The sequence below is a fragment of the Barbus barbus genome (assembly GCF_936440315.1).
Source record: "Barbus barbus genome assembly, chromosome: 14".
In the NCBI taxonomy this organism is placed as follows: Eukaryota; Metazoa; Chordata; class Actinopteri; order Cypriniformes; family Cyprinidae; genus Barbus; species Barbus barbus.
The window spans coordinates 29,562,835-29,578,406 of NC_136742.1; the positions used below are offsets into that span (position 1 = coordinate 29,562,835).

Sequence of the window (15,572 nt, forward strand, 5' to 3'; positions counted from 1 at the left end):
CAGATCTTTCAGGTTTTGGGGCTGTCGCTGGGAAACACGGAGTTTCAGCTCCCTCCATAGATTTTCTATTGGGTTCAGGTCTGGAGACTGGCTAGGCCACTCCAGGACCTTGAAATGCTTCTTACGGAGCCATTCCTTAGTTGCCCTTGCTGTGTGTTTGGAGTCATTGTCGTGCTGGAAGACCCAGCCACGACCAATCTTCAGTGCTCTTATTGAGGGAAGGAGGTTGTTGCCCAAAATCTCACGATACATGGCCCCATCCATCCTCCCCTCAATACGGTGTAGTCGTCCTGTCCCCTTTGCAGAAAAGCACCCCCAAAGCATGATGTTTCCACCCCCATGCTGCACGGTTGGGATGGTGTTCTTGGGATTGTACTAATTCTTCTTCTTCCTCCAAACACGGTGAGTGGAGTTTATACCAAAAAGTTCTATTTTGGTCTCATCTGACCACATGACCTTCTCCCATGCCTCCTCTGGATCATCCAGATGGTCTTTGGTAAACTTCAGCCGGGCATGGACATGTGCTGGCTTGAGCGGCGGGACCTTGCGCACGCTGCAGGATTTTAATCCATGACGGTGTAGTGTGTTACTAATGGTAACCGTTGAGACTGTGGTCCCAGCTCTCTTCAGGTCATTGACCAGGTCCTCCCATGTAGTTCTAGGCTGATCCCTCACCTTTCTCAGGATCATTGATACTCCACGAGGCAAGATTTTGCATGGAGCCCCAGTCCGAGGGAGATTGACAGTCATCTTGAATTTCCAAGCTGTTTGCCTATTGTCCTGTATCCCATCCCAGCTTTGTGCAGGTCTACAATTTTGTCCCTAGTGTCCTTAGACAGCTCTTTGGTCTTGCCCATAGTGGAGAGGTTGGAGTCTGATTGATTGAGTGTGTGAACAGGTGTCTTTTATACAGGTAATGAGTTCAAACAGGTGCAATTAATACAGGAAATGAGTGGAGGATAGGAGGGCTTCTTAAAGACAAACTAACAGGTCTGTGAGAGCCAGAATTCTTGCTGGTTGGTAGATCAAATACTTATTCCATGCAATAAAATGGAAGTTAACTATTTAAAAATCATACAATGTGATTTTCTGGATATATATTTTTTTATATTCTGTCTCTCACAGTTGAGGTGTACCTACAATGAAAAGATGTACCTCCGTTCTTTGTAAGTGGGGAAACTTGAAAAATCGGCAGTGTATCAAATACTTGTTTGCCCCACTGTACAAACATAAATATACACACATGTTGTGTGTGTGTGTGTTCAAATTAAATTCAAATGGGGAAAAAAAAATGTTGCTGGAAAAAGACATTTTCTTCTTTTTTTTTTTTATTGCAAGTAATGAAAATGTTTCTTTTTTTTTTTTAATTAGTTTCAGTTTTAGTTAACTATTAGTTAACCATTTTTCTGTCCGAGTTGTTAGTCTAAATCCAATTTGGAATTTCTTGATCCTGTTCCTCAATGAACACAAACACAATACAACCTACTGCAAAATTTCACATGAAGAAGCAATGACACAAATCATTCTGTGAATCATTCATTTCAAACCAACTGATTGAGATCTTCACCATGAGGAAAGAGATGATGACACTGGCTGGTTTATTAGTGTGGCTGAAGAAGTTGTCAGTTATAACATTTGCTGGCATTCAACACTTTACTACCAATAGTTTATATCGTCAGTTCTTGTCCAATCCCAAAGGCCATACGGCCTTCACCATACTTAAAACATAATAAAACATTAAAGCCTGCTCAATAGATTTATACACAATATAAAACATGGGTGTAACCAAAAAAAAGAAAAAATCATATTTAATCATTCATATTCCTATTCTAAGGGGAACAGAGCCACATTTTTGTGTTCTTAAAATATAAAACTCGTTAATTTACAATTGCAGAGCCATTTTCCTAAATGTACCTGTCAAACATGTCAGGACAGCCATCATGAATGCGTTCTCAAAGGCATCTCAGATTTGTCAACCGAATGGTGAAATCAGCTCAGTAGGAGGAGTCCCAGGTAACATCCTGGCACAGAAAAGAGACTCGTACCGTTTACAGAGCAAAGAGAAACTACTGCGCTTCCCGTCACTCTTATCCTTCCTCACAACCGGAAACCATGCTTGCCATTTGTAGTCACACAGACGACACACAAACACATTCACACATGAAGCTGTCAAGAACATGTCCAGGCCACATTTCACCACAAAATCGAAACCAAATAAGAAATGATATTATGCATGAAGAAAAATGAAGACAAATTATTTTAGGACCAAATTTGGACATTTTCATGACAATAAAGCACATTTTCTCTAAAAATCTCCCTTACACCATTTTGCAAAAATAAAATATTTAAAATGTATACATTTAAATAAGTCATAGTAATATTTGTTGCACTGAATTTAATGTGATGTAAACAGAAAAATGCACATTACTGAGATTTTTTGGGTTATAGTAATGAGAACTGATAGAAATGTGTTTAATCGCCATGCAAAACCACATCTTAACATATCTTTTAATCGAAAAACAATATTTTGCATTAGAAAAAGTATTTTTTTTGCATTACAAAATGATAATTTGGGTGCTGTAATTCATGAAAATTGTCTCATTGAACAAAAAACAGGCTTTTATGTAAAATATATATATGATTAAATATGACCTGGATATTTCTTTGTGATTTTCACTCATGAAATCATTCAACCTCATTAAAATGACGTTGTGATTATCCAGCAAAATGTGTTAAGATGGATCTGTTATTCCACAAGTGAACAGGTTACATACAGACATTTTGTTTTCTTGTATGACTGACGGATATGAGAACGTGTAACAGCTTGATTTGGTGCTATTCCTATGCAGTTATGTTTGATATCTTGTGCTATTCTTAGTGATGATCAACAAACATTTGACGGGGGTTAATGATGCTTAGTCAGCATCAATCTACAGAACAACACAGTCATTCACACGTGCACAAAAGCACACATGAGTTAAAAAAACAAAACATGACCATCAGTGCGTTTCAAACGAGTATATGCAAAGTAAAAATAACACAAATCATTTAGACTCTCCCATAATTCTCAGATATGTCATCAAAAACAACCTCAGTCACTTCTGTCAATATAGCATGATCAAAATGCAATTTGATGTCTATTGACACGTCCCTGTCCCGTCAAGTGAAAAGTGGTGCAAATAAAGCCTGTAGTGGTTGCTGATGAATCACGGACAACGTTAAAAACGCCTGACGGTAATCGTTCGTTCTCTAATTGTTCTCCCTTGACTTCAAGGAAGACAAGTTCAAAGTGAAATTCTCCGATATTTACAAGAAGCTTTAATTCCCTTCACATACCCAGAGAGAGACCGTCTCGCATCTGCGCCTCCGTCTGTGCTTTTCCATCCGCTAAATGAATTTAAAACACTTCGTCTTGTCGTGGGGCAACCGCGTCTTGAAGAGTACCGAGTCCACTCTGAACTGAGTGTATAATAGCGGCATGTATCCGTAGACTTTTACGAAGAAGTTGATGCACTTGTGACGCTCGTGGAAGTGCGAATCGTCGTGCGAAAGAGCCTGCGGACAGCCGGGACAGCGGAAGGTCCAACGTGACGTCACCTGAGAGGAGGAACGTCATGAAAAATCTGATTTATGACTTCAATTTCAGTCAGTACCTCACACAATCTATCAAACAACTTGAGAAGTCTGGGAATGTAGGGCATAGGTTTGTATGAACTACTTCCTTCGGATAGCAATACAGGTCTGAAACAACATGAGGTTGAGTAACTGACTTTCAATTCTGAGTGAATTATTCCTATAAATCAATCCCTCCATCTAAAGATGACAGACTTATTAACTTCATATCACAATATCATCTTTTTCATTTGTGTAGTCTGTTCTCGCATTGCAATCTGGTCAACCTCTTCGTGACAACAAATCAAATGTAATTGATTTGTTTAATCTGCCGGGACGGCATCAGACGGAGAGAAGGGTGTGTGTGTGTGTGTAATAACGCCTGAGAAAATCCATCAAATTTCATCACACCGTTAATTCATGGCCGTCCCGATGCTTCTGTCAATGGACTTCAGAACATCAAAGGCTTTTTAAAGCTTACTGAAATCCTACTGAACAATCCCACTGGAATCAATTTATTGTAACATACACAAGTACAACTGGAAGAGGAGTGTTCTCTGGACACTTCCTAGACATTTAATTTCTTTTACAGAGCACAAGAACCACAAAATTGTGGTTGCAAAATGATAACAGGAGAATGTCCAGGTCATATTTCACCCCCAAATAAAACTAAAAAGAAAAAAATAAATTTTGGCATGAAGAATGCTTATTGACATTTATTTAAACATTTTAAAAAGACAATTCCAGAACTTTTCCATACAATTTAAATTTTTGGTCTGCTATTCTCAGTGATTAGATTCTCTTTTTATTCGATTCCGATTGTTACAGCAATTTGGGCAGCAAAATATTACTATGAAATATGAACAATTTAAATAATATACAATAATTTTCGATTTAAATATAAAAAATTAAGGGGTGAAATTGAATGCCTAAAAAAAAAATCCTAATACTACTGAAAATTAACGTAACTCATATTATTTATATTGTTTTTGATTTGGGAGTGAAATATGACCAAGGTATGTTATGTTCTTGATAACAGAGAAATGTATCAATGGCAGCATATTTAAATTTGAGCCAGATAATTAAAATGTAACACTGTGGCTGTAACGAAGTTAAAAAAACAAAAAAGAATTTTGTTTTGTCCTGACTGAAAGTGCTGCATGATGGCAAAATAAAAGCCAATAAGGCCATATTCAATGTTCAAAACACCGTTTCTCTGTGGGCGGGGCTACCCAGAGAAACAGAAAGCAATTGATTAACAGAATGTGTAGTCTGATTAACATTATTCAGTTGTCACTTTATCCAAAAGGGCATGACTGAGTAAGAACCTGAAATCTTAAAGTGAAATAACATGTGCTTCAAGTAACAGCCCACTGACCTTGATAGGGGGTTTGCCAGTTATATGAGACACGAGGAAGTTCATGGCGATATCCTCACAGTTGATGTACTCGTCCACCATGTCACGTATGGCTTGAGGCATGACGTACGAATAGAGGTACGCGTAATACTGAGGAGAGAAAGAAATGTTGGATTTTAATAAAAAATGAACACAAGAGAGCAAAAGCATCTCAAATGTACCAAGATGATGCACAGCAATACTCATAAATGAAACATGCTGTGCTGTTCACTTATCCATCTGGAAAATGAAGCACTAAGTCTTGTATTTGGCTTAACAACAATGTACTTAGTATCAGCATTGGCTTTCAACTAACTAAACCATATCCTGGTGTTATCTGGGTAAAACTACATAAGCCTGGTGTCTATTTCTGGGATAATCAGGCTCTGGAAGTGTCAAAGCAGGCAAAGCTTCACCTTGTGGAAGAAGGCCGCACCCGTCAGCACCATGGAGAGCTCACAGGAGTAGTTGGAATTGTAGAGCCAAGATTGGTGATTTACATCCCAGGCATGGAACCTTCCTGGGAATCCCACAATTCGGTCCCTGGCCTCCCGCCATACCCTGGGAGCGAAGAAAGAGAAAGAAACGGGAATGATCCAAACCGGAGCAAGAACTGTGATTATAATAATCACTGAACAGCACTTGGTAAGTTTCTTAGCAATATATACACTCAAAAAATAAATAAATAATAGTTAAGAAATGTAATATTTAAAAAGCATATAAAATTACCACCCATTTGGATTAAAACACACACACAACCTCAATGTTCTATACACAAACAATATATTTATCATCAATAAATAAATTTGATTATAATTGAATATTGCTTATTTCTCTGCTTCTTTAACAATATTCAGACTTTTTAACTGAATATATTTTAATGTTTTCACAACGGATTTATGCTGACTAAGAAATTTGAATAAATGCATTTTGAAAACTTTTTTATTTTTTATTTATTTGAATAAAATAGTCATATTTGAATATGTCGTGCCTGTTTGATGAATATGCATCGCATTGAGTTTATTAGCTTATTTTACAACTGTGTTAATCCAAATGGATGCCAAGTAAAGCCCTTTAATAGAGTAGCTAAACACATAAGCTAAATAACTAGAAGCTTTTATTGCACTATGAAAGATCTCACAAAACAGACAGATCACCCATAAAAACAGTTTAGCAATGGCAGCATCTTTGATTGCAATGCAAACCTAATAACAAAAAAAAGTCTAAACATTAGGGGTGTAACAGTACACGTATTCATAATATATTGTTACTTTTGGAAATTCAATCAGTGGCACGACAGATCGCTGTATAAATGCCTATAAATATAAATGTATAAATGCGTGAGTGAGCGTAATCATTCCTTCCTCTTTACTACTAGTTTTAACGTGAAATAAACATGAATGAACATCTCATGACTGATGTAATCACTCAATCAGTGTTTCAACCGCAGAAAAGATGTCAATAAAACAGCTTCTAAACAAAATGTCCAGAAGCATTTCATCTACCTCAGGCAATCCATCAGTGTCCACAGCTTGTTAGCTCACTGGAGAAATGAAGTGCAGAGAAGAGCATTTCGCAAAATATTAGACTATATACTCATTATATTATACATTAACATTATACCTGTTAGTGATGTCAATTATTTTATGCATGTTTAAATTAATCTGTTATTAAACAAGTTATGTCAGCCACTGTGTAAATTAATATATTTCAACAAAAAAAGGCAGAAATTTATTAAAATTTATTTAAAAAAAATCACGGTGTGATTATTAGAAGTTAATTAAAAAAACTGCATTATGTGCAATTTACATGTTGAGTGTTGATTATTATATTTAAAAATAAATAGTAATTAAATTTAAGTTTGGGCTCTGTTGTTAATTGTACCTTTATAGTAATGTAAAAGGGCTCCCTATTATTTAAGGTATATTTTTATCATTAAGAACATTTTAATCGTAATTAAATTTATTTAAAGAAAGAGCAATTTGTTCAGTAAACCAGTAATAATAATAAAAAAAACTATTTTATGTATAGTTTTTTTCCCCCTGCTGTATCGAAACCATTCAGAACCGTGATGTAAAATCTGAGGTACGTACCATACCGTCATGTTTGTGTCCTGTTACACCCCTACTAAACATGAAAATAAACATGGAGGTACACAGGAGAGAAGAACAGAGTTTTCTTCAACTGTCATGGATTTATCAGATCAGATGCTTTACATTCCTCAAACCAACAACTGAATCTGCAGCTGTTGGTTTAAACTCAACATCACATGACTGAATGAAAAAACAAACCGCAACAGTTCTTCTCTTTCTCGACAAATGCATTTAAATGGGCATACAGATGTTAATGTGCATTTGAAAACACTTTTCACATCTTTGGATCAGACTAACATTTTTATCTAAAATGGTGTGGTTAAAATGTACAGACTGAGGTGAGAAAACAGATCGGCTTACACGCTCTCTCCAATAGAAATATTTAGCTTTCCTTGCTTCATAAAACTGAATATATTCTTTCTAAACATACTTTAGCCCAAACCAGTGACATCATGGGGAGTTTCACATTCTTGTCTAATAATGTCAGCTATGAAAATGACCTTCACAAAATAACATTTCTTTAAAAGAAGCAAACGTACTGGAGCCACAGCATCATGGGCACTATCCTATACAAATCATCTAAAAAATGCCCCTAAATATATCTTTAACAAGGTTGGAATATCTGCAAAAATTTAATTGCATTTTCAGGATGCAACGTTTTACCAACAAAATCTCAGGTCAATCTCAATATTTTAAGCCTTTTGACCGTATTCAGTATATATTGATGTTTTTGCTTTGAAATGGCCAAAAGATGGATAAATATGCAAACAGATAAACTAGACTCATGAAAATATAATAATAATAATCACTGTTTAATTGCTCCGCCTTAATAAATATACTATGCTAAATCTCGGCATCACAAAAACCTTACCTGAACCCAAACATAATTTCATCGTGTCGAAGATGGGCATCATCATCAATAGACAAAATAGCCTCAGTCTCGACTGCATCCCAGGGAAGGAAGCGATTGTTTAAGCTGTTCTTTTCTGTGCGTACCACCTGCAGAGAAAAAAGCCCATCTGTTGAGTCAACATGCCATATTGTGAACGACTGAGGTAGAATATGGCATTATTACAAGATTTTACTGGGCCTGCCAGATACATGACCTTATAAAACCAACAAATGCCAATCAAAACAACTTAATACTTCCAGAAACCGTTTTTAATTAATAAAGCAAAGGCTTTGTGTGCAGTGACGGTCTAAAATTAATATTAGTTGCTAGTTCTAATACAACTTTGCAACCTTACATCCATAATTAAAAGATGTTCAATTTCATAGTTCCAAACTACTTGAAGATAGTAAGTAAATGTGGGGTACTTCGGCATTCTGTTTGGGTTTTCATTTCAAAGTATAACCTTACTGTGGGCTTAATACAGCACTGCTTCCTTTAATATCACCAGAACTAATTTGGCTTGGTGCCCTAGAGACATGAAAGCTATGCTTCAAAGACAGCAGAGAGAGCAGACCAAATCTACAGTAGAATGCAATACTTGTGAGGTTCTATTACATAAGCCTTGGAGAATTCCAACTATTAACAAGCTTAACAATATTATTTTTTTTTTCCTTGAGTGGTGCCTGCCTGTGCTAAACTTGCCACTGTGATGTTAGGGTGTTATGCATTGGTAGGGTGTTCAGGAATCTTACTAGGGTGTTTACTAGGTTGCTTACTGGCCCAGTAAAAAGATATGACTATAAGAAATATGATCAAGAAACACTGTATGCTCACCACAATTGGTAGGCCAATGTCTGGCCAGAGGAGATCATCCGAAGGTGGTTTGGGGGAATTCCACACTACCACCACTTTGTTGAGATAAGGAAGGCCATTTAGTCTCTCCAATGAGTTCATAAGAACCTCCTCCCTTTCATAAGTAAGCATGACCACAGTAAACTGCTCCCGTGGGACGTTACCTCCTAGAGCAGCCTGAAACTCTTTACCAGATCCCCCAGAACCTCCGCCGATAGGGCGAAAACCAGTCCCCGACCCCAGAAACTTGGCCTCTGAGGGAAGTATGGGGTCAAGGGGAGTATGTGGGAATAGATGGAAAGGGCCAGGTGCACGATTCCAGGTGCGGTAGACATCAGCAGCTGTGTAGGTGAAGTTACGCAAGAAGCGTGGCGAAGCATAAGGGGGCTCTACTTCAACAGGCCCCAGATCTAAGTCGCCATTGTCAGCCATGTTAGCATCGGTTCCTGCCAACTTTCCAGCTTTGTGGGGAATCTCCTGGGCAGGCTCCTCACGAATAGGTGCTGCTGGTATTTGGATGCTGGTTCGTACGCTAGCCAGGATGGTGCTGAAGATGCTCTCTGAGGTGGAGAAGTATGTCTCCCAAAGAAACCGACCCTGCCGTCGCATGGCCAGAAGGTCATTGTCTGAGATGCTACGCAACAGAAAGTGCAGCTCCGTTATGCGAGGCTTGGGTACCATAATGACTGCCTCACTCCAGCGTATAAGGTGATGATAGGGCAACTTTGAGTGGTCGCCAAGCACCACCGGTATTGCCCCGACTTCCAAAGCCTCAAAAAGTCTCATGCTACAGCCAGCAGAGGCCACCAACTGGCCATCGCCTGGAGATATCACCAAGGTAAACGTAGAGACTTTCAGTACCTCTAAACGATCCTCACGCTCCCCACACAACGCCCACTCTGTTGGTAAACTCGGCTTGGGCAGATTCTTGCAAGTGAACTCCACAAGAACCTGGTCTAGGTGACTGTCCTGTACAGCCTTAAGAGTGCCAATAATGCGATCATCATAGTCAGCTGGTGGATCCCCTTCCATTTCCTCTTCGAAGGACTGTGGTGGGGCTTCAAGCAAGCTGCTCCTCAAAGACTCCACCTTTTCTCCCTGAAAGGTAAAGAGGTACTTCCTCTTGACCGGGACTTGCGGAGGCACCTCTAGGAAGTTGGGCTCAGACAGAGCGTGGACTAGAGGAGACACCACCATGTCGAAACCTTCTCTATATTGACGTTCAAAAAAGGTAGACTGTGCCACTGCTGCTCGTCCTGTGCTCACATTGTACAGGAAGTTCTGTGTCAGAGACTTTCTTGAAAGGTGTACAAGCAGGTGGTTGTGGCCGTCCAACCTCCAATACGGCAAGGCCTTGAGCTGCTTTTCAAGGTCTAAGGGCGAGGCAGGGGGAGAGGAGGAGGGTGATTCTTGTATTTCACCAACTAGCACTATGTACAGACAAGCAATGTTGGGCTTATCGGTCACATATACACTGCTTTTGACGGATGAGGCAAAGGCTTGTTTGACAAGAGGGTCCAACTTCTCACCCCAAGGATATGATCCTGTGTCATAAACATAGACAGGGAAGCCAGATGTAAGTGGACATCTAGCGTAATCAAAACAAGTATGCAAACGACAGTTTTGGGCCGACTTTGGAGGAGGGTATCCAGGATCATCCTTGTCTGGTAAAAGTCTAACTGGCAATGACAGTTTTGGCTGGTTTTGAGCCATAAGTTCCTTGTAAGAGTGCTCTGTCTGGCTGATGACATTTTTGAGTTGTAGCAAGTCCTGTTTGGCACTGTCAATACTACGTTTACAGGCCTCGATTCGTAGGTTAAGTCGGGCTATCTCGCCATTGAGCTCTTGACGCTTTGCCTCAAGCTGAAGAAGCTCCTCGCTGACGGATTCCCGGATACGACACAGGTCTTGAACGTGCTTCGCTTCACACAGCTCTCCTCCAGGTCTTGGCCCAAAAATGCGCTTATCTGGTCCCCCTGCTTCATCGATTGTGGCGAGGTAGTAATGTGCAATGAGAGGGAAGAAGACCAGGATGAAGAAGAGCATGAAGCTGAGCCAGGTAAGCCGTATTCGCCGCAGTACCCATGGCTGGCCGCTGTTCCCGACGATGCCTCCGTTTCGCTGCATCGTTCAACTATCACTCTCCTCCAAACCAGATACGTGAATGGAGCTTTTGAGGAGATTCAGCTGCCATAATGCAACCTCATCTGTACTGTACACACTTTCCGCTTTACCCCTTTCTGGAGTTTGTCACTTGTGTGTCTTTAATTGGGACTCCTAATAAAAGGAAATTTCATCTTTCTTGTGATAGAATTATATCATCCATAAACAATATGATCTTGCGTGCTGTATGATGTATTTTGAAATTTGAACTATCCAAGAGAAGAGGGAGAGTCCCAGACAGCAGTAAAAACTGAGTGCCCTTGATGGAGATCAGCAATGGAGGCATGGCTGATCTGCATTTTTATTTGTGGCATCACACTCTGGTCACTGTTCCATAGTTGAGACTCATGAATTGGCCACAGTGTGCCATAAACTCTTGAAGATACTGCATCCCATCCAACTGCGTTTAATCTGCAAAATAGAAAGCAAGTATCAGTTAATTGTACATAATTTCAGAGTCTTAAAAACATCCCTAGGTCATCTGATATGATCAATGCCAAAGATCACTTTATTTTGATCTGAAATGAATATGGCAGATTTAATATATCATTATTCAAAGGACACATCAATCTTCATCAAGTCTAAGGCCCGAAACAGACTACATTAGCACTTCTAACTACGCATTCCAAAATGAACTGTCAGTGTTCTCTTTTTATCGCTCCTTGAGTCTGCTACAACATTGCAAGTATGCATGTGAAATATCTTCTATAGGACAGTACACACTTGCAATGTGTTGGCCAAGCATTTATGCCTGTATTTGTTTCTGGCCTAAGAGACTCTCTGGCCAAATCGCAGTTCTAATTAGCGATTACAGTATGCAACTGGGAAGAGATGTTTTTGATCACAGCTCCACAAAAAAAAAAAAAAGAAGAGAGAGTTTACACCCATTGGTTAGATTTGAAACCAACTGGCAGAGCTCAGAATGACCTCACAGGCTTGTCCTATTCACTGAACACATTATCTGGTATGCTGACAGCTAGCTCCAAGCATTAGCAGCTGTTCTAAAACAAACCCACAGAGCAAACACTCCATAAGGCATGTGTACAGGAAAAAAAAAACCTCAATAGCCTCAAGTGACCGTCTCTGATAGATTTGCCCATGCAGCCATCAGTATAAGCCTTGCAAGATTTCAGAGAGCTTCATTATCTCTGGATGAGAGAACATGAGGGATGATTTTCCCATTAATGGAACAGATTTTGACATGGCCACTGATCTTGCAGCAGAGAAGACATTAATCGTACGTTTCTGTCAGACCACTGCCTGATTCATTTACTCTATTGATGAAAACTCACACAGAACATAAAACACATATACATACATATACACACACACACATATATATATATATATGTGCTGTCAATTGATTAAAAAAAATGAACTAATTAATTTTTCTGAAATTAATTACGATTAATCCCACCTAACATTACAGTTTTTAAATATACTTTTATATTGCAATAATTTCACATTCAATCTTCAAATTAACGTAAACAACATATTTTTTATATTTGTTTAATGGCATCTTTTTTTATGACTGAAGGCCAGTATAACTGATCTCCCTATACAAAAAAAATTCCCTTAATATTTAACCATTGACTATAGCCATTAAATATTACATTATAATTAAGAGCTATCAATTTTAACATTTATAAGACTTTAAAAATAACTTCTAATTTAAGTGAACTTAAAACAATCCACATGAACCCATTAATAAATGTTATATTTAGCTAGGCTACCTGTGCAACATACAGAAATTGAATAAAGTTATCAAACACTAAATTCTAAACTAAATACAGTTAAACACTTACAGCTATATAAAAGTTATGGATTTCCTCTTTTTTTTTCTTTTATTCTTGATGAACAGACGTCACAGCCTCTGGGTTGTTAGGTTGTTTTTGGCTGCTATTTCTTTAAGAGCTGCAGCTACTGACGTGACGCGGATCTGACACGCATCGTATTTTCTCTCAACTCCCATCACCTTTTCTGACCCTTTTCAGGTCGGACCCATTTCAGTCTCCTCTAATGAGCTGACGAGTTGAATCGGTGTGTTAGATGAGGGAGACAGTGCTAGGACGCTCCGGGACAGTTTTGAAAACCATTTCAGAGACATGTTCTTAATGTAACTCATATAGACTTGGTCGGTGTCACGTCATAGCTGTGTGGGCGGAGTCGGCGTGGGGAAAACGATCCTTTACCCCCTCATTGGAAAAGCATGGCATTGACCCAGAATGGTGTACATAAAATAATTTCTGTCTCTCAACAGAGCAAGATACGTCAAAAAACCAAGCCGTATTGGGTCGGACTGTCCGTATGGTATGTGTGACTGGTCAAACGACCCAACAGAATGGCCAGAGGTGTCGTTTCCCGACCCTTTTTGTTACCTGATTGAGTCTCCAGGCAAGAGACAGCTTACTACAAGCCTATCGTGACGGCTTGTGAAAGTAAACATTTGTCATTTTGTTTTGCTTAATTTTAATAAAGTGATAAAGACTAGAGTAAAAGCCTGTCATACTTTTTTTATCGATATATTAAAAAGAATTTTAACATTGACAAAACATTGGTAACATTAAAGGTCCACTGCAGTGCCTTGAGATGGCGTGTATAGAAATACACGCCATAAAATAAAAAGATATAAAACATGAAAATATCCCTTGTGAAAATTAACCATGGTAAAAAACTAATTAAACGTTTTGCTACACTAACCAGTTTAACCATTGTATTTGTAGTAAAACTGTGGTTACAGGCTACAACCATAGTAATAATATTGTTAATTTCGTAAGGGATTGTGTATAATAATATGAAATAAATGCTTTAATAGATTAAGACATTTAAATCACAAAATATCAGGGAGTGACATTTATTTGATGTGAAGGAGGGGTACTGTAAATCCCCATCAGAACTGGGTTACGGTGCAGGCGGGACAGGACTAATGATAGGTCATTGAAGGGTAGTCTAGCCTATTTGGAGTGCATATATGAATATTAAGCTTGATATGTTTCATACATTGTATATCCGTAACTGCTGTCGACGTTCTGATGTTGTGTGCTACCCGCTCAGACTGTGCTACCTCCGTGTCTTATTCAGCAGTATATAAATCTTCAGATAGTTTTTTTTTTACTTATTAGAGGTACAGAACGCCACACAGCAACTTTTCAGCATTGCACCAAGCAAAAATCAATCGAAATCATAACAAAAAGTAAAGCCCAAGCGCCTAACAAGGTCTATGAGCATTAATTTGAATGGTTTGTTTTCCCCCACGGCATAAACGGATATGACGTTTTTGTGGGTGTTCCTAGCAATGACGACAAAGTCTATATAACATATTACATGCACACACCGTTTTAAGGCAGCTTTAATCGCCTTTTTGGTAACTTCATTCCTTAACTGACCACGACATTGCATCCACGTAGTTTATTTCACGCTTTGATATGAATTGATACAGGCTACAGCGCGCCGGTTACCGCACTCGTTTGACTCGCGCCTGCCGCTGAAGAGAAGCTGAAACGTCTCCAGATTGATGTGATCGTTAAGACGTTCTGCGACTGAATAAATGCACTTGTCAAGAAAAAGCAGACAGAAACAGCAGTTATGAGTGGGTTGGCCAACCCTAGGCTCCGCCCCTGCGTTAACGGCATTAAATAATTTTCACGTGTTAAACTGAAAAAGATTAATAGCCTGCGTTAACGCGCTAATTTTGACAGCACTAATATATATATACTACATCAAATATGTTTCCAGTATTTATAGGCTATATGTACTGCAGATTTTAAAATTACAATTTAATATTATATTTAGTATTTTCACATCTTGGTGGAAATTTTTTCAATTTGTACTACTGTCTGTTCAAAATAAATGAAAAGAAACCGATCATAGTAGATTTGTTGTTTTTTTCCTGTTGTACCGAAATCGTATCAAACCATGACCCCTGAACCGAGGTATGTACCGAACCGTGACATCTGTGTACCGTTACACCCCTAATATATATATATATATAAGATAAGCCTGTATTAAGACAATGTCAGGACCTACTCACTCTTTGATCATCAGTGTAGTGTATAGTTTTTACATTTGCAATAGTATACAAACTGGGATTCAGCACAAGCCTGATCTCCATTGCTACTTACAGACTATCAGAGCTGGACCGTGTGAGAAGGAAGGGCAGCCTGCCCTCTTCAGATGAATTACTCTAGATCTCCAGAGAAATGTTAAAGTGATGAGAGACAGACGCTGATACAAAGGGACAAATTGGGGCTCATAAAACACTTCCCCTCTGAACACCTGAAGTGGATAATCATTCTTTTTGACCTTTCCCTGATTAAGCTCCATTATTTAGCCTCCTTCCACTGCTGTAAGGGCTGTTATTTGTGGCTGGTTCAATAACACATCACGCTGATGTACCAAAAAAATTAAAAATAAAAACCCAAGCATGTAAACTCCAAAACATAAAAGCCAAACTCTGTGTTTATGCATGACAGTGTTTTGCTCCATTACTGATTTAAGCCATTTCACCTCTTTTGTGAGTTCAAAATCAGTCTGCTCAATTACATAGATTAATTAAAGCAATTCA

The 15,572-nt window shown here is 38.7% G+C and overlaps 1 protein-coding gene across 1 annotated transcript in view; it reads right to left on the minus strand.

Annotated features, from left to right (window-relative positions):
• Positions 1–1,333: 1,333 nt before the first annotated feature.
• Positions 1,334–15,572, minus strand: part of LOC306880501 (exostosin-like 3) — a 31,607-nt gene continuing 17,368 nt past the window's right edge. The window contains exons 2-6 of the mRNA XM_079434047.1: positions 8,828–11,419; positions 7,973–8,100; positions 5,425–5,569; positions 4,991–5,119; positions 1,334–3,597 (exon numbers count right to left, since the gene is read on the minus strand). Coding sequence (XP_079290173.1) covers positions 3,388–3,597; positions 4,991–5,119; positions 5,425–5,569; positions 7,973–8,100; positions 8,828–10,972 — 2,757 coding nt within the window. The 5' untranslated portion in view covers positions 10,973–11,419 and the 3' untranslated portion in view covers positions 1,334–3,387. The remainder of the gene's footprint in view (positions 3,598–4,990; positions 5,120–5,424; positions 5,570–7,972; positions 8,101–8,827; positions 11,420–15,572) is intronic.